This window comes from Antennarius striatus, chromosome 1 (assembly GCF_040054535.1).
Source record: "Antennarius striatus isolate MH-2024 chromosome 1, ASM4005453v1, whole genome shotgun sequence".
Classification (NCBI taxonomy): domain Eukaryota; kingdom Metazoa; phylum Chordata; class Actinopteri; order Lophiiformes; family Antennariidae; genus Antennarius; species Antennarius striatus.
In genome coordinates, this window is record NC_090776.1 from 20,385,535 (window position 1) to 20,405,752 (window position 20,218).

The window sequence follows — 20,218 nt, forward strand, 5'->3', positions numbered from 1 at the left end:
ACTGTCTCTGGTTTTATGGTTTTTTGTTTATTAGGCGTATTATCTCATATTCCACCTCGACATTTGCCATTTTTTGTCAAAATTTTTGACAGACTGCTGTCATGTGAATACATCATTTCCAACATAAAAGATGCAAAGACATTGACTAACATGTCATTTCAAACAGAATATATTTATATTTGAATTCAAATTTGGTATATATAAGTCTTTATAGGGTATAGAGATAATATTTTAAGATTGATTAATAAAATAATGATACTGAATAAAGAGAAAATAAAATTTGGAATCTGAATTTTTTTAATCTAACTTCCATTGTTGTCTCTCCAGCTTTTGCAGACCTCCCTAATCTTATGCAGCACTTGGACAATAACTTCAAGTACTGGAAAGGTTTGGATGACAGGAAGCTACACAGCCTGCGACCACCTTCAGAGTAAAACGCTGCGGTCACTGGCCCCTGGGGTTTTCTGCAGCCCTTCTCTCCCTGCCAGCTGAAGGCGCTCCTCGCCTTTCCTCTCCTGCTTCTGTTGCACACCAAGCACCCACACGTCCGTCCAAACAGAAAATTGCAGAAGGACTTCCTGATGGGCAGTTGCAGCAGTGACGTTGCTGGTTTACGACCCTGTCAGATGAGAACTGTGACATACAGACACAAATCATCCTTATGAACTTCTTGTGCCTCTCAGGCATTAGCAGTGTAGCCGATCAAGTGACTTGACAGAGGAAGGGTCCGTTGGGGCATCAGTCCCCTAAATACCACGGTGGCTCTCCTGTCTACCTGTGAAGTTCCTGCTTGAGTAAAAACTGATGGTTTACTGGACAAGCAACACTGAAGAGGCTGATAGGAGTTAGGTCCGGATATGAAGAACTCCAATCACCGTTATGCCGTACAATCACCTTTGACCTCCATCCCTGTGCTCGGAGCAACGCAGGACTGCTCCCCCCTGCTCCTCGAGGCCACATCATAAGAACACTCCACTGCTTTTTTCGGCAATATATTCATGTGTCCTTCAGAAACACATCCAAGTTGACATGTAGCTGTCATAACAGACGTGTGGGTGGGGTAGGGATGTTTTCTTTTTGGGTTAGGAAGTGGATCTTTGTTTTATGACAGACAAAACACCTCAACATCATGATCATAGGTAACTAATTACAGATGATTTGGTATGTTAGTTTCTCTTAGGTATTTTATATTTTCTATATTGAAATTCATAAAGGAATTAGTTAAGAAATTAGAAAAGATATAATTTCAAAAAGAGAGAGAAAAGCCAAAGCTGATGAAGACAAAATTCGCAATTATTCAGAAGCATTACCATATTACGCAATTTTATTTTCTTATTAAAAATTACAGTACCAGTTTCAATGAACACTTTTTTATTGCACTGTAAACAATATTAGAAACTTCTCAGTCTCAGTGATTCGTCCAGGAATGGGAAGTTGCATCGTAGAATAAGCTGTTATTTGTTGATCATCAGGAGTTTGTGTATGTGTGTGTGTGTGTGTGTGTGTGTGTGTGTGTGTGTGTGTGTGTGTGTGTGTGTGTGTGTGTGTGTGTGTGTGTGTGTGTGTGTGTGTGTGTGTGTGTGTGCCTGTGTATGAACGGCTGTGTGCGTGCGTGTGTGGGTGTGTGTGGGTGTTTGAGGTGTAGGGGGTGCGTGGGTGTATTCATTGTTGCAACAATTCCTGACTCTTGGTTTAATGCTGTAAACCGCTTGACATTTGGCAACAGCAGATATATGTGAAAAACATTTTGGACTTGAAAATTTTTTTCTCCCAGAAATTTTTGTATCTGGTTTATCCTACTGAAAAGACTGCCTTATTTTATACAATATTTATACAGTACATCCCACCGTGCAACTGCAACGGACATCTGGAGTTTTTATTATAACATAGTAAGAAGGTTATGTTCAAGTAAATCTCAATATTTTTATAGACAATGAATTTTACACTGGATTTGCAGCAAAGGAGATCAACCATTAAAGCTATCTGAGTACCTGTGAATTGGATGGCCATGCAGAGCATGCATACTGAGAACTAAATGGTTAAGAAGTGTGTGGATTGGAGAATTGTCTATCACTGTTTTTAAGCGGTCTCCTGAAGGCCAGCTTAAAATGATATTGATCTAACATCATTCTATTTTGGCCACTTATCCAACATCCTTGTGCACAGACCCAGGGAACAGCTTTTTATTTGAGACTGATTTCAGATTAGGATACTGATATATATTAAAGATTGTTGCTTTTTAAGAATATTTCCTCTTTAAACAGTATATAATGCCATAACAGCTAAGCAAATGATGGTTAATAAGATGTTTTGACCACAGTTATCTTTGTTTCTCTCTTACGACAGAATTGTACACTCAATCAGGGGATTTGTTTGTTCCTTCTGATTCACAACTTGGTCTGAAGGCACGAAAGAATTAGAAACTGTTCAATGAAAAATAAAATAATGTCAGTTGTAAATTTGTAGTTTCTTGCATGCCATGATTGGCTGTCTGCAGCCTTTTTTCATTCACTACTAAATATCTGTTCCGTTTCTATTTCGCTAACCACCTCCTTAGGATTTGCAAATGCAAAGTATGTTCATTTATATGTGTTAATCCTGGACTGCAGGCTTAAAGTTTATTTAGGGTCATGTTTGTTTTGAAAAATACTTAAAAATGATAGTTAAAGACAATATTGACCGTTATTAGGAAACAATAATGAGCAATTGTTTCCCACCTCTAACGTTGTTTCTTGACATTCAAAGTTTTGGTGTCACAAATATGTTCCATTCTAATGTTTGTCCAAAATGAGTAAATAACAGACACAGGTCAGGGACACATAAATATATTTAAACATCTGAACAAAAAACTGTCTTCTCGTAACAATCTCTTTCTTCTTTGACATGCCAGTGTTTATATTAGTTATAAATAATAATATGACTGATATACACGATTATTTTCAACTATCTGGTCATTCTGTATATGTAGCACGTGGCGCTGTGGGGACTGTGTGAACTCCTCATAACAGGAGGATACAGTAACAATCTACATTTAATGAAATTGCCCAAGATTTAGTCCTGAAAAAAATAATGTGATGTAAGTGTTCTGGAGTAGACCAAAAAACAAAACAAAAAAACCTGAGAAAAGTGATTGCAAACAGAGAGTTGTGTGTTAGTGCACTACAATCCGTGAAACGTGATCAAAATAAGAATTTAACTGAAGATTCCACGGAATAAATTAATCTTCAATTTAACACGTAAATATTAATTTTGAATAAATTGTAAGAAAATCCAGAGTCGATTTGTAACAGTGTGTGTAATGTATGTTAAATTATTCCACACTGTGTTTACGCGACAAAACAAACTTCACTTCCGCAAACTCAGACTTTGCGACAGGAGCAGACGGATGGCTGCCGTCCATCACCGTAGGCTGGACTAGAAACTGTTTTAACTCGACTGCGGACCAGTTTGTGTGGTGCTATGTCTTCGGGGATGACTGGACAAACGCCGTGAGATTCTTTTCGACTTTTTTTTGTGGATATGTTCGGTAATTTGAGAAACATACGAGCTAACAAAACGCCTCGTATTTAGCTTTGCTGGCTAGCTTAGCTAAGCTAGCGGTAACGATGATGCTCGTGAATCAGTTAGCTGTTGGCACAAGATGCTAACGTTAGCGCACATTTGTGAGCTGAGAAAAGGTTTGCGAGGCATCGTGAATAAAAATTAAATCCAATATGAATCACTTTAATCGACTCTAAGGTGTATTATCACAATACTCAAGTATGGCTCTGTAAATCGTAGAGAGAAGTTACAGAAGCATAGCACCGAAATTAGCATATTAGCATTATGTTTCGGCTATCATTGCCATTAAAGTTTGCCTGTCGTTAGCTAACCTGGCATTTAAAATGTGATCAAATCAACTTCCATATTATTCTCTAAACAATTTACTGCTGTTTTGTTTTATAAAGCATCGGAACTTTATTACGATATTTCCCATTGGAGCATGTGTTTTAATTTGGCCTTGCAAGAAAACGATTACCCACACGTTTTTCAGTGTAACGACAAATACTCAATATGTTTTCAAGATTTATGGGATGTCATAGTGTTGTATCTAAGTAAATAGTACACGACAGAGAAACACGTTGAGCCAGTGGACCTTGAACCCACTAGGTTCCCCTCCTGGGTCTGAGACAATAATAAAACCGGCTTTACTGGTGATGGTTCTGATGCTATTAGCACAGCTCTCTTATGTATTCACGACAAAAAGATCCATTCTGTGGCAATGAAAGTACCATTTTAAACATAAAACTATGTCAACACTCATAAGAAGTCAAGATGAACTTGCATAGGTAGTTTAGGCTCTCGGTTGCATTTTAACTTGTGTCAATTCCTTGTAAGTTACTTTGAATAACATCTTCTGCTAAAAGACTAAATTTAAAGGTATGACTCAAGCATATTATGGAAAATAGTCAACATTTTACTTGCTTTTTTTTCTCAGGTGCCTTACCAGCCGTTGGGATCAGCCAGCACAACCTAAACAGAGTGTAAATGTAAAGCAACAGAAGGCTAGTGAACGTACAGGCCACTCTGTATCTTTATCAGGAGTTGTCAGTACGGCTGAATCAAACATCAGAATGTCGCAGCCACCAGACACAGGAGAAAAGTCAGCACCGCAGGGAGGAGTTGAGATGGCTGCAGCCATGGCAGCTAAGATAAATGCCATGCTAATGGCGAAAGGAAAGCTGTTGACTCCTCCACCATTACTCGCAAAGGTGCACATGATTTAGAAAGTTAACTGTGTGTTCTTTATTATTTATTAATTCACGGGAAGTTTTACATTTTTTTGTGTGACTTTTGTTATTTCTTCATTTCATTAGACTCCTCCAATTGTGCCTGTGCCAGCCACGGTAGAAGACATAGTAGTGACAGAGGTTGACATAAATGATGTACCAATAAACTGCAGGGACCTTCTTACTAAAGGAAAGACGCAGGAAGAAGTAAGTGGAAAGTTGCCATGACAGTATGTTTGACAAACCAAACTAATGAACAGGTTTGTGATCCAAAAAGAAGTTTAGTCCAGTATAATTTGAGTATACACTGCTACTTTTTTAATATTGTAATCAAATTGACTCTTCCTTTTTTCAGATCCGACAGTTTAGTGGAGCAGTTGTATCAACCAAAGGTCATTTTATGACTGAGGTGGAAAAAGGAGCAGTAGGGTACGTGCTAAGACAAAGACTGTCTGAGTCATTATTTTTAGCCCTAACCCCTAAGCCTGTTAAGATGGGTGAACTATTTGAACTTTTCCCCTCTGTTAGCAGACAGTTTGAAGTCTTCATTTCTTTTCCATCCTTGAGGTCAATTTCTTGCTTGCCAGACATTTCTTTTTTGCTTTGTTTTAGACAACGGCCTTTGTATTTGCATGTCCAGGGAAAGAACCAAGAGCAAGTTAACAGTAAGTAGTACTTTTCAGTTTTTCAATACACAAAGTTTGGCATTTTCTTGTGGACAAAACAGGTCACAAGCAGTCCAGAACCTTTTCTTTGCAAAACTTTGATTTGCAAACTTATTTTTCTGCGACATTAGAGGCTGTGATGAGGATAAAGGAGGTAATCTCCGAGGACTTGTTGAGGGCTTCAGCAGCGTCAGGAGGACAGCAGGTGCCTGTAATGCCTCCACTCACCCTATACCCTCAGCCTCCCCGTCCCGTCGTCCCCCAGCCTGTCCTACGGATGCCCAACGCCAACTCAGTGCCAGGCCAGGTTCACCGCCCTGCAGCTCCTCATTCAGGGGTATGCAGACAAGATATCCACTGAACCTGTGTGGAATACTGTCCTTAACCATGCTGGTTTTTGTCATTTAAGTGAATATTAATTGTCTGTGGCTGCATATGTAAAAATATGATTTAATGAAAGGAGGTTAAGAAAGTGAGGCAAATGAAGACTGTTGCTTTCACTGATACCCACCTCCCAAATTAAGAAGCAGAGAGAACCTCCTCGGTTTGGAGTAAAAAGCCTTGGATGTCTGCATCTGCTTACAATTATTTTTCACTGATTATTTTTCAGCTTGATTATTAAATTTACAGATCACTGGTAACAAGTCAGATTTTTTTTCTTATCCACAGAGTTTTGTGCACACAAAGATTTTTGTGGGTCTGGACCAGGCGTTACCTTCATTCAATGTAAATGAAAAGGTTGAAGGTCCAGGAGGTTCGTACCTGAGTCACATTCAGACGGAGACAGGGGCTCGGGTCTTTCTCAGGGGGAAAAACTCGGGCTACATCGAACAAGCATCAAAGCGGGAGTCTTTTGAGCCGCTTTATGTCTACATTAGGTATGTTTATTCTGAGTTCTTACCTTTGGCAAACTCATCAAAACTTCTGTTTTGTTTTGTTTTTTGGTATATTTTGGCATTATTACCAAACTAATAAGCAAATGAACATTGAATATAATGTCATAGGAGTTATTTGTCATCTGTTGGAGTGCAAGCCTCACTGGAAAATGAAAATTGGGCTTCTATCGTACAATCTCACAAGAACTACCAGCAACAACAGGAGCTGTTAAACTATTTCTCTTCCATTTTGTCCTTGGGATTGGTGAACAATAAACTCCATCTAAGTGAATCAAAAAACAAAATTAACCCACTGAAAACAAACCTAACCTTAAAACCCTCATAACCTTTTTGAAAATGGTGATTGAGTGAGCTGATGTGCTTGTTGTAATCAAACAATCAACTTTTATTTATATAGTGCTTAATCATATCTGAAGACAGTTCAAAGCGCTTTACAGATAGAAAACCAACAATGCCCTCCAGAGCAAGCATAAGCGATGGTGGCGGGGAAAACTCCCTCATTGAGGAAGAAACTCCGGGCAGGACCCAGGCTCTGGAGGGCGGTCATCCTCCTTGACCTGTGGGTTGGGAAATAGAAATACATTGGGGAAAGAGATAGATAGGTCAAGTAAAAGAGAGTGAGCGAGTGGCAGATAGGCCAGTTTGAGTTTCATGTCCATAGTGCGCTGTCACTGAATTGGGGGCGGGATTTCCAGGCCTTTAGGTATCCTGTCTTCCATTCGCGTTCTCCACCTGTGGAACAGAGGCACAAAGACAGTGGCAGTGTCGTGCAGACAAGAGAGTGTGTTTTGACAGTAGTAGTAATAAATTCTAAAAGCATAGAAAGATAAAGAAAGCGAAGGAGGAGTGACAGAACCTTCAGAGTATCTCTCTTTAACGGCAGAGATGGAGAAAATACCCTTAGCAGCCTAAGCCTATAGCAGCATATCTAGTGGGGTGAGTGTTATTTCTAATTGTGGACTCCATCAAAAAGGATGGTTTTTAGTCTACTCTTAATTAAATAATCTGAGAGTGTCTGCCCCTCGGACCGAGGTTGGGAGATTGTTCCAGAGTAAAGGGGCCAGATAGCTAAAGCTTCTGCGTCCTGTTCTACTCTTAAAAACCCGACGGGTCACCAGAAATCCTGCATCCTCGGATCGAAGGGCCCTGGGTGGGTGATATACTTTAATAAGATCTTCAATGTAAGATGGAGCCTTACAGTGGAGAGCTTTATACGTAATCATAAGGAGTTTGAATTGTATTCTATAATTAATTGGGAGCGAATGAAGTGACGCTAGGACAGGAGAGATGTGTTCTCTCCTCCTAGTTCGAGTCAGTAAGCGGGCAGCTGCATTCTGAACTAACTGTAGAGTCCTAATAGAGGAGTAAGAACAGCCCGATAATAAGGAATTGCAGTAATCCAATCTAGAACTAACAAAGGCATGAATGATTTTTTCTGTGTCTTTAAAGGATTAGAAATTTCTAACTTTAGCAATATTTCGCAAATGAAAGAAGACTGTGCGGGATACAGACTTGATATGAGAATCAAAGGACAGATCTTGATCAAAAATCACTCCCAAGTTCCTGACTTCATTGGTGGAGGATAGAGCAATGCTATATAAGTGAATTGCCATATTAGAGAGATCATCTCTAAGATGCTTCGGCTCAATAATAATGACTTCAGTTTTGTTACTGTTCAACATTAAGAAATTGTGAAGCATCCAGGATTTAATATCCCTGAGGCAGGATTCCAATTCAATTAGCTGATCAGATTCATTTGTTTTAATTGATAAATATAATTGAGTATCATCAGCATAATAATGAAAATTAATGTTATGTTTCCTTATAATATTTCCCAATGGTAACATATACAAATTAAACAGAATTGGTCCCAGAACGGATCCTTGAGGTACTCCACAGGTGAGAGTCCCTCGATCTGAAGATTTATTGTTGACATAGACAAACTGAAATCGGTCGGATAGATATGACCTAAACCAATCTCGTGCTGAGTTTTTAATCCGGACTTCCTCTTCCTCTCTCCTTAAAAAAATATTATGATCAACAGTGTTGAATGCTGCACTCAGGTCTAATAAGACTAGAACAGATAGAAGACCTTTATCTGACGCTGTTAAAAGGTCATTTGTGACTTTTAGCAGTGCAATCTCAGTACTGTAGTTTGTTCTAAAACATGACTGAAAATCCTCTAACAGATTGTTCTCTAACAGGTAGTGTGGCCACTACGTTTCCCTAGGATCTTAGATAAGAATGGCAGGTTAGAGATCGGCCTGTAATTTGAGAGGATGCCAGCATCTAGGTTTGGTTTCTTAAGGAGGGGCTTGATCATAGCCACTTTGAAAGACTGTGGTACATAACCTATTTTTAAGGATTATTTGTGTTAGGCAGTACATAATGGATCTCATCTCTAAGATTTGTAATTTTCCTTTGGAAAAATCTAAGAAAGTCATCACATTCAAGATTTGAAGGAACGGTAGGCTCGATACTGTTGTGTTTCTTAGTCAGCCTGGCTACAGCGCGATGAAAAGAAACCGAGGGTTGTTTTTATTTGTTGTAAGCATCCCATCTAACAACCATCTAAGCTCTGCTCATAGGGTGTCTGTATGCTCACTTAGTTCTGTTCCCCATTTTTTAAAATCGTATTTTTAATTGTCTTTTGTGGGTTACAGCCACCCAAATGCAGCTGGATTGGAGGCAGCGAAGAAACTCACCGAGAGCCTGCTAGAAACTGTAAGTTGATGAGCGTGTTTTCACAGATGATAACTGGATAATCCGAGAGATTATGGGAGGTTAAAGAAAGTGAATCTATGAAAGGATATAGTCTTCACTGATATCCACCTCCTAAAGTAAAGAGGTAGTGTGAACCACCTAATCTCCAGAGAAAGAATTGGAGTGCTCTGCACCTACCCACAATGCAACTCGACTATTTAAAAAGAAGAAGAAGAAACCATCTTTATTCGTACCCTGTAGGGGAAATAATTTTTCCACTCTAGTCAACATTTTTGTAATTGTCACACGCTGACACACATGGGTACAGGCCCAAACACACACACACACACACATACACTCCGGTCCTGGTCTCCAGCTCAAGACTCAGTGGCCTGAGCTACTGCCGCCCCCAGCCACTGCCGTTTCCATCGAATCCGCACAGCCTTTGCAAATTTTATATTTTGTATTTCTCCAGGTGAGAGCGGAGCACGCTCGCTTGGTGACCACGTACACAGCAACAGGCTCAACGCAATGTGAGTATTCTTTTACACCTACTTCATATGTGGCGACCAAACATCAGGTGCTAGCAAAGTGCGTTCTTCTTGTGGTAATGAATCCTCCCAGGAAACCTTAAGTGGCTCAAGCATAAGGTGAAATAGTAGGTCGCTGTTGTCAAAACACCCTTATTGGCTCATGTAATATACTCTATTAATTCCACATTTTATACTTTCATTTCAGCATATGCAGCACACGGATTTCCATCTAATAGCAATTACTCTAGCCAGGGGTCCTGGTATAATTACCCAGCAAATGGGTATCCTGGTGGCTATGGAGCATACCCAGGAGCCAGTGGTTATTGGAGTAATGCAAATGGTCCCGCAAGTCAGTCTAACATGTCGACAAACCCTCAGTCTTCTCAGGCAATGGTTCAGTATCCAGTGTGTCCTAGGAAGCAGCATCCCTATCTCGCCCAGGTAAGGAGTAATATACTGATCTCTATGGATTATTTTGCTTAATGATTTAGATGTAAAGCCCTTATAATAATTTTTTTGCAAAATTCTTTTATTTAAAGATCTTTTAAAATTGCAACCCACCAAGACTGGGCAAATTGAAGTCAATAACTTTCAGCATCAGTTTAAATTGTAGATGCCTCAAACTTCATAAAAATTCACGTTTAAGGGGTGTCAGTGTTTTTTTTTTCAGTACCCGTCAGTACTATTATCAGGACATGTGAAACCTTTTCAGTTCTGTGTTCTTTAAGTGTTGTGCTGCATCATCGGTGTGCGGGTTTCCTTTCTTTAGGGACCTGGCAGCAGTGAGAGCGTCACGCCTGAAGGATCTTTAAACACACCCGCTGATTCAGGAAGTCCCAAATGTCTTTTTCAGGATGAGGTTAAAGAAGAACAGGTTAGCAGCCAAGAAAATCTGTTGACCTGTTGTTTACTGAGGCATGGCATCACACTTTTCTTAAAGGGCAGCCCTCATGTCTTTGAGGTTCTGGGGTACAGAGTTACGAGCAGGTAACTCAGCTGATCTCATAGGTCTTTCATAGGATTTGGATCTGCCAAAAGACGTCCACTTCTATGCCGTTCTGTGACTATTCCAGTCTCTGAACATACTGATGACAGCTGCTGTGAATTTTGATGTTAAGCTCTTTGTTATAGAACAGCAAGTTGTGCAAAATAGACTGAAACATTGAACAGGTGGATATGTACAGTACATTCAAAAGTTTAGAGAAAGTCCCATTAAGTTCACCTGTAAAGGTTATAGTGCATTTTAGGTTTATCAAGAAATTTTTACCTGAAGGGCATGTATCCCTATCTTTGTGTATATGTTCCTTGGTGCCTCAAACATCACACAGCTACAATGCTTCAGTGTTGTTCCTAATCCAGAAGCCAGATTCTGACCTGGGCCTGGATTACAGACCAAACGCTACGCTCTATTTGTGTCCACCAACATGGCCTCCCAACTATGTTATTCACCGCGATACCTTTTTTGGTCTGAGTCAGACGCAATGCACGAATCACAAACTGATTCTTCGGACCATTTTAATATGAACATGTCTTTCACCTGAGGATCCTCATGAGTTATTGCTGGCAGTATTGGATTTGATTAAAAGCTGTATTACTGCAGATTGGAACAGGACTGGGGTTGACACGGGTTCAGCTACAAATCCAAATTTATTAGTTGATTCAATTTTACGGCAATAAAATGATAGCAGGCTGTACCTGCTCAGAATCAGTGGGTTTTGTCTTAAGATGCTGACTAGACTACAGTTTGGCCTTAGTTACGGAAACTTGTTGTGAAGCAGTAAAGGATCGTGTGCCGTAAGACACTTTTCAACTCGACTTTGTTGTTTGCTTTTGTCCTTTGGAAACTTTTCATGCTTTCAAATAATTAATAGAAAATTTTAAATTAAAACCTTTAAGAATTAAGTAGACCTAAAAAGGTTGGAAGTTTTTTTGTTTTTTTAATTTTAATTGTCCCCAATTATTTGTGGTTTTCTCAGCCAACCAGCAGCCCTCCGAACGTTCCTCTTCCTCAAGAGTCTGAAGTTCCTCCCTCCAGTGTAAAAGAGGAGATAGTAGAAAGGTGTGTTGATAATATCAGTGTGTCGAGTAATTTTCTTCTCTGTGAATGTTGTGTGGTGTAGGTATTGATGGTTTATTGTTCCAGGATCCTGATGCCTCCACCTCCGCCTCCCTTTGTGGCTCCTGCCCCTGTTGTTCGTAAAAGGCCAAGAGACATGGTTGTGGAAACTCCAAGCATTCAGCCTGTCGCCTGCGCATCGATGGGTATGCATTTTAAGATGTCCTGTGAACTCACTGAGACCAAAAGCAGTTATTTCTTCTTTAGAGTTGTCTGTTGCATGAAATGGCATCTCCCCCGGAGGAGGAATGTGGGAGGAGTGGGACCTGTGTGAATCTTTCCATCGGTAGAAGCCACTAACACGCTCTTCTTGTATATGTTTTCTTTGTCTTTCCCCTGTTTTCTCTCTCAACATGTATCCACGGACCTGCCTGTTGTGGATGTGTGCTCTGCTGCCGTTTCATTTGATATCTTCCCTCCCCTGGCGCTGGATCGAACGAACTCAAAAACCAACGCTAACCTGATGCTCCTCAATGGGTTTCTCTCCCACTCTCTCTCTTACTCTTCCACTTCTGTTTGTCTCTCCATTTTTATTGTGTCCTTACAGGTTTTCAAGAGGTGATTTGCGAGAAGAAGCCTAAAGTGGTTGAAGATACGTCAGGGCTAGTGCCCTATGGAGGAGATTCCTCCGATGAAGAGGAGGAAAGGACGTACTGCAGTAAGACTGATACGTCATAACCCCATCCCTATTTCCCGGGATATCCATTGGCCCAAATCCTACACAGTATATCAACATAGTCCAACACCATAAAAGGAAAAATCCACCCTAACATTATCGTACAGTGTTTTTGGACTATAGTTTAATATTTGCCGTTACCCATTAATTTCAACAAAAAGCACATTGATTTTTGGGTGCCATTTACTAAATGGTTTTCCCTTTTGTACATTTTGACATGTTTTAAAATTACACTCTTTCCTTTTTGTCCTGTACATTTGTGTTCTGCTATTTTAGGATTCATGCATTCATCATCAGCTAGACAGTCTTTATATCACAGTAAAGACACATGGTCAGCTGGTCTGGTCCTTGAATAATGATCATATGACCAGTGACCAATGAATTTCTGCTATTTGATGCTTTCATATATTCTTCTGACAGGATCTGTTTTGTTTTTATACCTTAACAGTTGAGTAGGAACTTGTTGGGGGAGACCAAAATTTAAATGTAGTCCAAAATACAACACTAATGTAAATATAGGTAGCTCACCAAGTTGCTAATGGTTGTTTTGCATTAGTTCGTAGCCACGTGAGTAGAATCACAGCTCAGTTTGTGGCTTCATAGAGTTTTAGAAAGTCATCATTTCACAGTGGTTTTCTCCCTTCTTGTTGCTGTTTTGATAGAAATGTTTTTTTTTTATTTAAGGGACTGACTAAAACAAAAACTTAGGAATCATTTCAGTTGGAAAAAATTTCCTATCAAATCTTAAACCCAGTAGCTTCTTTTTTAATGATATGGAATTGGCCAGGGTGGATTTTTCCTTTTAAATAATGTGGATTTCTAAAACACAATTTAATTTTTCAAAGCATCCCTTTCATCAAAAACACACCCACATGTTTTTTTATTTAAACATTAGTTCTGCTGCAGTTGCTGATGGTATAAATACATATTGTAAAATTCAGCGAAACCTTTTCTTATCTTGGAAAATGGTGTATGCCGGTTCCTATGGAATACTATAATAAAAAAACTGAAAACCCCATTTTGTCTGTAGATGCCACACATTATGCTGCTGAGGAAAGTCCAGTTGTTTCACTGGATAAGTATTAATAACAAAACTGTTTACTGTCAGCTCAGGTTTATTTCATGTTGACTGAACAGACAGCTGGTGTCAGATGAATGCGTATTCAGGAGCTTCTATACCGTTGTGCACTGTTAGAGCTCCTGGATTGTCCAGAGCAAAGCAGGGGAGGACGTAATGCTGGAAGTGACACTGAAAGGTGTGTAGGTGTTGTTCCAGTTCCACATTGAAGAAGGCCAGAGTCCCCCTCTGATAATCCAGTGCCACTCCAATCCGCTCCGGGTTCACCGTAATCCTCAAATCAGGACTCCAACCTCCGTGCAGGAACTCATATTTGTGTCTAAACAGGGACAAAAAAGGGAGAGGGTAGCAGTTGTAATGAAACGCTTTCCCTCGCATCTTGTTAGGGACAATCCTCCCACTGAGCTGGCAGGAGTAATAAAACCAACAGCAGGATTTCAAATAGCTGTGGATCTAAGAAAACAAAAGATGTGATTAATCCAAGTGTGGGCAGAGCCACATCCGTGGAATCCACCTTCAGGGTTCGTGTGATATGCTGCTCTGATTTTGCTAAATGTGACAATTCAACTATTCTTTATTCCAAGAAGTGTTGCCATAGCAACACCTGCAAAATAACATTGAACTGTGGGTTCTTGTCCCTTCCACAGACTTAATATTTATATGGAGCAGACACATTTTTTGGTGCTTAAGGAAATATTTCTGCTGACTAAAAATAGTTTGGGCCAAGTTTCTATGAACTGCAGTCATACTTCGAGTCATCGTGTTAAGAGTATCAGTCGTTTTGAAAAACCTGCGTCTGTGTGCTGTGTTCAGCCCAAACCCAGTTTATCAACTGGAATGACAAAAGGAATAATTCCATAGCGTATAGCATCCAACAAATTCCAGTGACGTTTAGTAAAAATAGTACTCGGTAAGTGATTGATGGCTTTCTAATTCTAATCCACTAATCTGTTATCCTTTGACCTGATAGAGTAGATTGGGGCTATTTTAAAAAATCCAATAATAGAATTTCTAATGAAGATGATGTGAATTATGGGTAGAAATCTAATAAAAATGTAAGTATGATTTACAACATGCAACACATTTACAACAATGACCCCAAAGAGCATAAAGGTTAATGTCACTGTAAAGGTGAGAACTCGACCTGGACGGGGTGAGAATGTGTCTCATACACCAGGAGGTGTTGTTTGCTCCCAGATAGGAGTTCCTCTCTGTGTCTTCGTACGCAACACCGATCCTAAACTCGGTGGCTTCATCCACCTCAATCTCCCAGTAATGCCTTCCTCGCACTGGGATCAGATCCCCCAGGACAGCAACACATCTGTGGACACACACGCACGCATTTTATTTCTACACTCAAACACTTGTCTTAAAGTTTCGGTTGTCGTCTGTCACGTGAGTAGACGTGTAATGTACCTGGTGAAGGTGTTGTCATCTAAGGCCATGGCGCTGATTGGCAGCTCCTCGTCTCCATTAAATATGGTGAAGCCATCCGCAGAGACGGACAGGGAGGGATGAGCCGTGTCCTCCAGTAGATGGAAGAATGTACCTGCACATGCACAATGAAAAACCTCGCTGATTCATCTGTTCTGAGGGACAATGTTGAGGTAATTGCATCCAAACTCTCCCACTTAACATTTTTAGGTTTTTAGTTGAAATACACTGAACAAGTAACTTCTCAGATGAGTTCTCAAAATGTGCAGAAAGGAGTCACGATTCTAAGGGGGTCTATTCAATAAAGGTCTTCATACTGAGTGTATTCTTTATTTTTTTCTGCCTTCCATTTGTCTCCAGTACAAGAAGGAGGTTATGTGATTGGTTGGTGTGCAGGATTATAGAAAAACTAATGGATAGATTTTTCATTTGAATTTTTACCAAAAATGACCGTAGCATAAAATCAAATTTTGGTCATGATCTGGAGTTCTTGAAATTTCAAACACAGCGAGACACTTTTGTTACTTCAGGTTGTATTCATACCAACAAGGTACAGTACATGTGATGTGCACTTGCTAGAGTAAATGATGTGAATACTTCCACCACTGCCTCAAATGTGCTGATGCACCATGTTTGTCACCTGTTGTCGACACGGTAATGTCTTCACTCCTGTTGCTTGGACCGCCAATGTTCACTGCCCTGACAGAAATGAGATACCGTCGTCCTGCCTGCAGCTGGATCAGAGACTGACAGTTGGGTACAGCAACTATAGACCTGGGGAGTTAATAAGTTGGAAAACACACAAATTAATTCAGACTCCTCCTTTGCAAAAACAAACTTTGGACGATGACCATCAAGAGATTTTAAGCATCCCTCTGCCCGTGAAAAATGCTTGAGCAAATATACTCAAGATTTGTTAATCACATATTAAGTGTATGTTAACAGCAGATCTTACTCTGTAACACCCGTCTGTGTGCTGTCAGTGCCCATCTCTCTGAACTCAACGGTGTAAGAGTCTACAGGATTGGTGTTTCCTGACTCCCAACGGATCAACGCGGCCTCTGGACAGCTACTACACTCACTCTGCTTTATCACTGGAGGTGACGGCACTGGACAGAAATAGATTTGTAACCAATAAGGTGAGGATGGTGTCAAAACAAAATAGAGAAAAATCTGTATAAACAGTGATTTGAACAGATGTGACGTCAACAGAGACTCGGGTAGCTATAGGAGTGTGACATTTGTTACCTGTCATGTATAACGCCTTCTCACTCGCTGGGCTGATGCCTGTGGTGTTGGTTGCGGTCACCCACAGTTCATACTGAGCATTGGGCAGCAAATCTGTTACAGTGCAGTGGGTCTCCTTCACTTTTACCTTGTTTACTGAAAAGCAAACAGATTTAAATGTTGCTGCACTGATCTAAATATAAAGACCAGCGTCTCACTTGTACCATGTGCACTGGTGCTGTCGACCGGTGTGTCCTCCAGTACTGGTCTGTAGTAAAGCTCGTAGTACTCCACCGTGTCATCAGAGAACAAGCTCCAGCAGACCCTCAAAGACGTCTGGGTGGCAGAGTTTAGTATCTGGGGGTTGATGACTGGAGCAGATGGAGCTGTTTTATATGGGAGAGACATTATTAGCTTCATTTTACTATCCAGTCACATCAAAAGTATTAGGATGATCATATGGGAGCAGTTTGAAATGAGTGTGGTACATTTTGATAATGTTTAAGCTCATCGCTGACACCTTTGTATGATTAAACATTAAAATCCTTATCTTTAAAACAGTAACCTTGAAACTGAATTTACCGTGACAATTTTTTGTAAAGAAATATGACAGTAATACAATCTGATTTTTAAAAAGTGAATATATCAGACTGATGAGCTTTAGGGAAAGTTCACTTTTTCTGTGACGATTTTCCTTTATTACTCTGGGTAAATGTTAAATATTTCTCCAGGCTCAAATCTACTGCATCAATTCTGCTTCTAAGTATCAAAGCATTCAAGTACTGATTTCTGTGCAGGCGTTACTTAGGTCAAATCAGTCCAAGATAAATTGTTGTTCTTTAAATTTCACTGTAAATTTGCAATTTTGTTACACAATGTTGTTTCAGCTGGTTGTTGTCTAACTCCTGGTTTCACTTTACCAATACCTGAATCTAGACTCTGCTATCTTATCCTATTTCCAAGAAACTGCAGACTTTAACCTTCGTCTATGTATGGTGCTAGAAAGATGAGCAGCAAATCAGACCTGGAATAACGTTGATTGAGTCCATCATGGTTTTGACATCTGACAGATCAGCTAGTGGCGTGTTAAACTCAAGATTTGTGGCCAACGTGAGGTCAATCTCATCTTTAGCAAACTCCTCAATTCTAGAGCAATGCAAACAGAAAAGGAGATCATAGCCCCAAAATTTAACACAAAGGACAAACTGTTCATGCCGTGCCATTCATCTGGATCATTCAAAAAGTCAACAAGTGGACTGACGGGGTTTTGCTGGTTAGAATTTGCATATGTCATGCTGAAGTTGTCAAAATACTCTGGAAATAACTTAAGTGGTCACTGATTAAAGATCTCTCTGTAAATATGTTTTCCAAGAACAAGTACTTCATTTCATGCGGAAAATTAATCTTATTTTCCTCTGTAACAAACACATTTTCTCCATTTCAGTATTTAAGTACAAATTCAACATCTTTATGCTTTAGCCAAGTATTTCCATGTTGTAGAACCCTACTTTTACTCTTCTGCAGTTACTAGTTACTTGTAAAATAACATTATTTGCCAAGTGAAAATCATGTATGTCAAATTTGGAGAATGTTTCTGATAAACTGCAGGATTACATTACTTAATAGGCATCAGAAAAGAATCTGGTATTTGTGCGGAGATGGATTACTATCAATAACTAATCTATATACTTCCTCTACCACTAGTCTGTTTAATATTAGTCTGGAATTATGGGCAAAAACAAATGAAATTAAATAGTAACTGCTAATGGTTAGTCTCCCACTGCAGTCACTGCCACACACTCACGTCGTGCATCATAATTACCTTTTAATGGCTGACATAACAGCCTGTTGATAAAGGCCAAACAATGGAATTGAAATTGAATTATGTACACATACTTTCTTTTTTTTCACATTTTACCATCATGTATGCAACTGTAATCTACATCTGAATGACAAATGACAAAAATGGGACACAGGATACAACACCTTCAGGAACACCCTCTTGTCCTGGCTGCGGTGGATCTCTTGTGCCATCTCTATAAGCTCCTTGGAGGCGTCCATTGCTTGACCACAGGCGAACAGCTGACTGTACAGACTCTCCAACTTGCCCTTTTTCTCTTCCTCCAGTCCAGCCGACCTCTCATCGTATCGCTGAGACAAAGTCTGCAGCACATCATTGTAGTGCTGCTCCAAGTGCTGCTCCCGGCGGCCAAAATTCTCCTGTTATATATATATATAAACAGTATATGATTAGAGTGGTGTGCATATGAAATAAGCATTAAACACACAACATTAAAGAAATGCAGAAGTGAGGCAGTCATAGCAGATCACTGGACATGATTAATGTAACTGATGCATCTGATTTTTTGAGCTTGGGCTCACCTGGAAAGACGCGTTTGTCAGTTCAGTAAAACAAAATTATAAAAGAAAGTATTCCAAGATACTAAAAATAAAGTAAAGTCAAAACACATTCCAACACAGCTTTGCAAAGAAAAATTGTGAATATGACATTTACCTCCACAGTGAGAAAGATTTCCTCCAGATGTCCTGCAAAGTGTTCCATCTCAGCGACCTTCTCTTGCAAACGATCCCTGATTATTGTGCTCTCACTCTGAAAACAAAATCAGACTTTTCATTTTAAGACAAATTTAACTACAACCACTCCTGCAAATGTGTGTGGCTTGATAATAATCCTTTCATGTGGTCTGTTTCATTTTAGCTAAAAGGAAATCTAAAATTACATAAGTCAGTCAACCCATAAGTGAAATATCATGGTTAATTACTGGAAATGAGCAACGGTTCAGATTCAGGATGATTATCTGACTGGATTGTTGTTTTCTTTAATCCTCATGTTCATTGAGCTGCTGCTTTTATTTTTCGATTCATTCTCACCAAAACTGAGCTGACAAAATAACAGGAGGTACGTACATTAAAAAAAAAAAAAATCAACAATTTTACTCATACATCCTGGGACATAGCTGTGTTTTGTGTCCCCACCTCGATTTCTCCTTCTTTAAATACACTATCATCATCATGTCCATCGTCTGCCCCAGTGGGAGATGGAGAGTTGTTGTCCTCACAAGGATCAAAACTAAGAGACTCTTTGGTGCCAACAGAGAACCTCTGGGTACCCGGCTCCCCTCGTTCTGAAACATTATAGGGCTCCATGGTGGTTGACGTTCTGCTGAAGTCCTGGTGCTCAACTTCCTCTTAAATCACATCCAGTCTGGCTCCTCTGATCTCATACTGTCCATGAAGGGAATAACTGCCAGAGGTCAGAGGTTGGTTTAATTTTTTTTTTCTCATCTCACTTTTCAACTCAGACTTTCTGATTTACATCTACTGATTTATTAAAAGAAACACCTCAGATTTTAATCTCAAAGTACATAAATGCAGTTTAACACTTCAGAAAGTGACTTTTCTTTACATTAGTTTTTCTTGATGGCACATTTACCTGGAAAATTCAGTAATCCATTCTGTTCTCAGCAACCATTTCAGGCCAGCAGTGGAGTCTGACAAGCCAGATCTGCACACAGTCCAACCCTCACCCAGAGGCTGGGACAAAAATAGACAAGACTCAAATTGCGCATGCTGTAGGTATGTCAAACGTTCATAAAAGAAACACTTAATTCATTTAAAAACACACACAGTCCTAAGAGGCCTGACTTTTATTAACAGTGTTAAAAGGTAGTTTGTACCACTTTCTGGGTTTTTATCATCTATTTCTCTGAGAACAGGATGTGGAAATCCCCGAACATGTGATTCAAAGGTCAGAGTTGAACACAATACTTGGAACATTGTGGTGCTTTCAAAGATCCTCGTAAAGTTTCAGATGCAGAATGTCAACGCACTGGATAATGAAAACCTGACTTCTAATCTTCTTTCTGAGAATCCCATGTTAATTAACTAAGGGGAAGATTGCTTTTTTTTAAGGTTGTGTATGTAGCGAGAGGGAAAGGAAGATTACTGGGGAGAAATTGCATATTAGTCAGAGGAATTACGTTCTACTTCAATGATCGTCTAAGTTCATAGAATTACAGTTTTCATTGTTTTCACACTATTAAAATATCAATTACGAACAAGCGTGATTAAAAAGAAGACATTCTGATTCAACGTTCATT

The 20,218-nt window shown here is 39.7% G+C and overlaps 3 protein-coding genes across 11 annotated transcripts in view; 2 read left to right on the forward strand and 1 right to left on the reverse strand.

The window, feature by feature from the left end:
- The window catches only part of pde8a (phosphodiesterase 8A), a 45,830-nt gene extending 43,125 nt beyond the window's left edge, over positions 1-2,705 (forward strand). For 3 of the 6 annotated variants that reach the window (XM_068323960.1, XM_068324044.1, XM_068324115.1), the window contains one exon: positions 328-2,704. In XM_068323960.1, the coding sequence (XP_068180061.1) occupies positions 328-434 (107 nt within the window). In that variant the 3' untranslated portion in view covers positions 435-2,704. Of the gene's footprint in view, positions 1-327 lie in introns of all 6 variants that reach the window. The other 3 variants (XM_068323876.1, XM_068324196.1, XM_068324280.1) reach the window with 3 other exon arrangements.
- Positions 2,706-3,358: 653 nt separating this feature from the next.
- Positions 3,359-12,366, forward strand: LOC137600060 (KH homology domain-containing protein 4-like). Of its 2 annotated transcripts, XM_068321471.1 has the most exons (14): positions 3,359-3,488; positions 4,478-4,751; positions 4,857-4,976; positions 5,125-5,198; positions 5,382-5,434; positions 5,566-5,771; positions 6,104-6,312; positions 8,994-9,054; positions 9,509-9,566; positions 9,772-10,007; positions 10,336-10,440; positions 11,543-11,625; positions 11,710-11,828; positions 12,230-12,366. In XM_068321471.1, exons 1-14 carry the CDS (start codon positions 3,460-3,462, stop codon positions 12,358-12,360), a joined length of 1,758 nt encoding a protein of 585 aa, XP_068177572.1. In that variant the 5' UTR covers positions 3,359-3,459; the 3' UTR covers positions 12,361-12,366. The 2 variants fall into 2 exon arrangements, with proteins under 2 accessions (XP_068177572.1, XP_068177648.1); XM_068321547.1 differs by lacking the exon at positions 10,336-10,440.
- Positions 12,367-13,487: 1,121 nt separating this feature from the next.
- On the reverse strand, positions 13,488-19,680 carry LOC137599908 (fibronectin type III and SPRY domain-containing protein 2). 3 transcript variants are annotated; one of them, XM_068321181.1, is made up of 13 exons: positions 19,552-19,680; positions 19,095-19,362; positions 18,613-18,708; positions 18,084-18,317; positions 17,920-17,942; positions 17,122-17,243; positions 16,322-16,483; positions 16,119-16,253; positions 15,826-15,979; positions 15,511-15,644; positions 14,853-14,985; positions 14,581-14,757; positions 13,488-13,755 (listed from the first exon to the last, which is right to left on the reverse strand). In XM_068321181.1, the coding sequence occupies exons 2-13, from the start codon at positions 19,263-19,265 to the stop codon at positions 13,506-13,508; spliced, it is 1,791 nt and encodes a 596-aa protein (XP_068177282.1). In that variant the 5' UTR covers positions 19,266-19,362; positions 19,552-19,680; the 3' UTR covers positions 13,488-13,505. The 3 variants fall into 3 exon arrangements, with proteins under 3 accessions (XP_068177282.1, XP_068177363.1, XP_068177441.1); XM_068321262.1 differs by having other exon boundaries at positions 19,095-19,343; positions 19,552-19,614; XM_068321340.1 differs by lacking the exon at positions 19,095-19,362 and having other exon boundaries at positions 19,552-19,592.
- Between the last annotated feature and the right edge of the window lie 538 nt (positions 19,681-20,218).

Coding starts and splice junctions, on each gene's coding strand:
- LOC137600060 (XM_068321471.1), top strand. CDS start 3,460: ATGTCTTCGGGGATGACTGGACAAACGCC. Junction 6,313..8,993: donor CCGCTTTATGTCTACATTAG/GTATGTTTATTC, acceptor TGTGGGTTACAG/CCACCCAAATGCAGCTGGAT. Junction 9,055..9,508: donor CCGAGAGCCTGCTAGAAACT/GTAAGTTGATGA, acceptor GTATTTCTCCAG/GTGAGAGCGGAGCACGCTCG.
- LOC137599908 (XM_068321181.1), bottom strand. CDS start 19,265: ATGGAGCCCTATAATGTTTCAGAACGAGGGGAGCCGGGTACCCAGAGG. Junction 17,244..17,919: donor GTTATGTCAGCCATTAAAAG/GTAATTATGATG, acceptor GCATTGCTCTAG/AATTGAGGAGTTTGCTAAAG. Junction 14,986..15,510: donor CATTACCGTGTCGACAACAG/GTGACAAACATG, acceptor GTGCATGTGCAG/GTACATTCTTCCATCTACTG.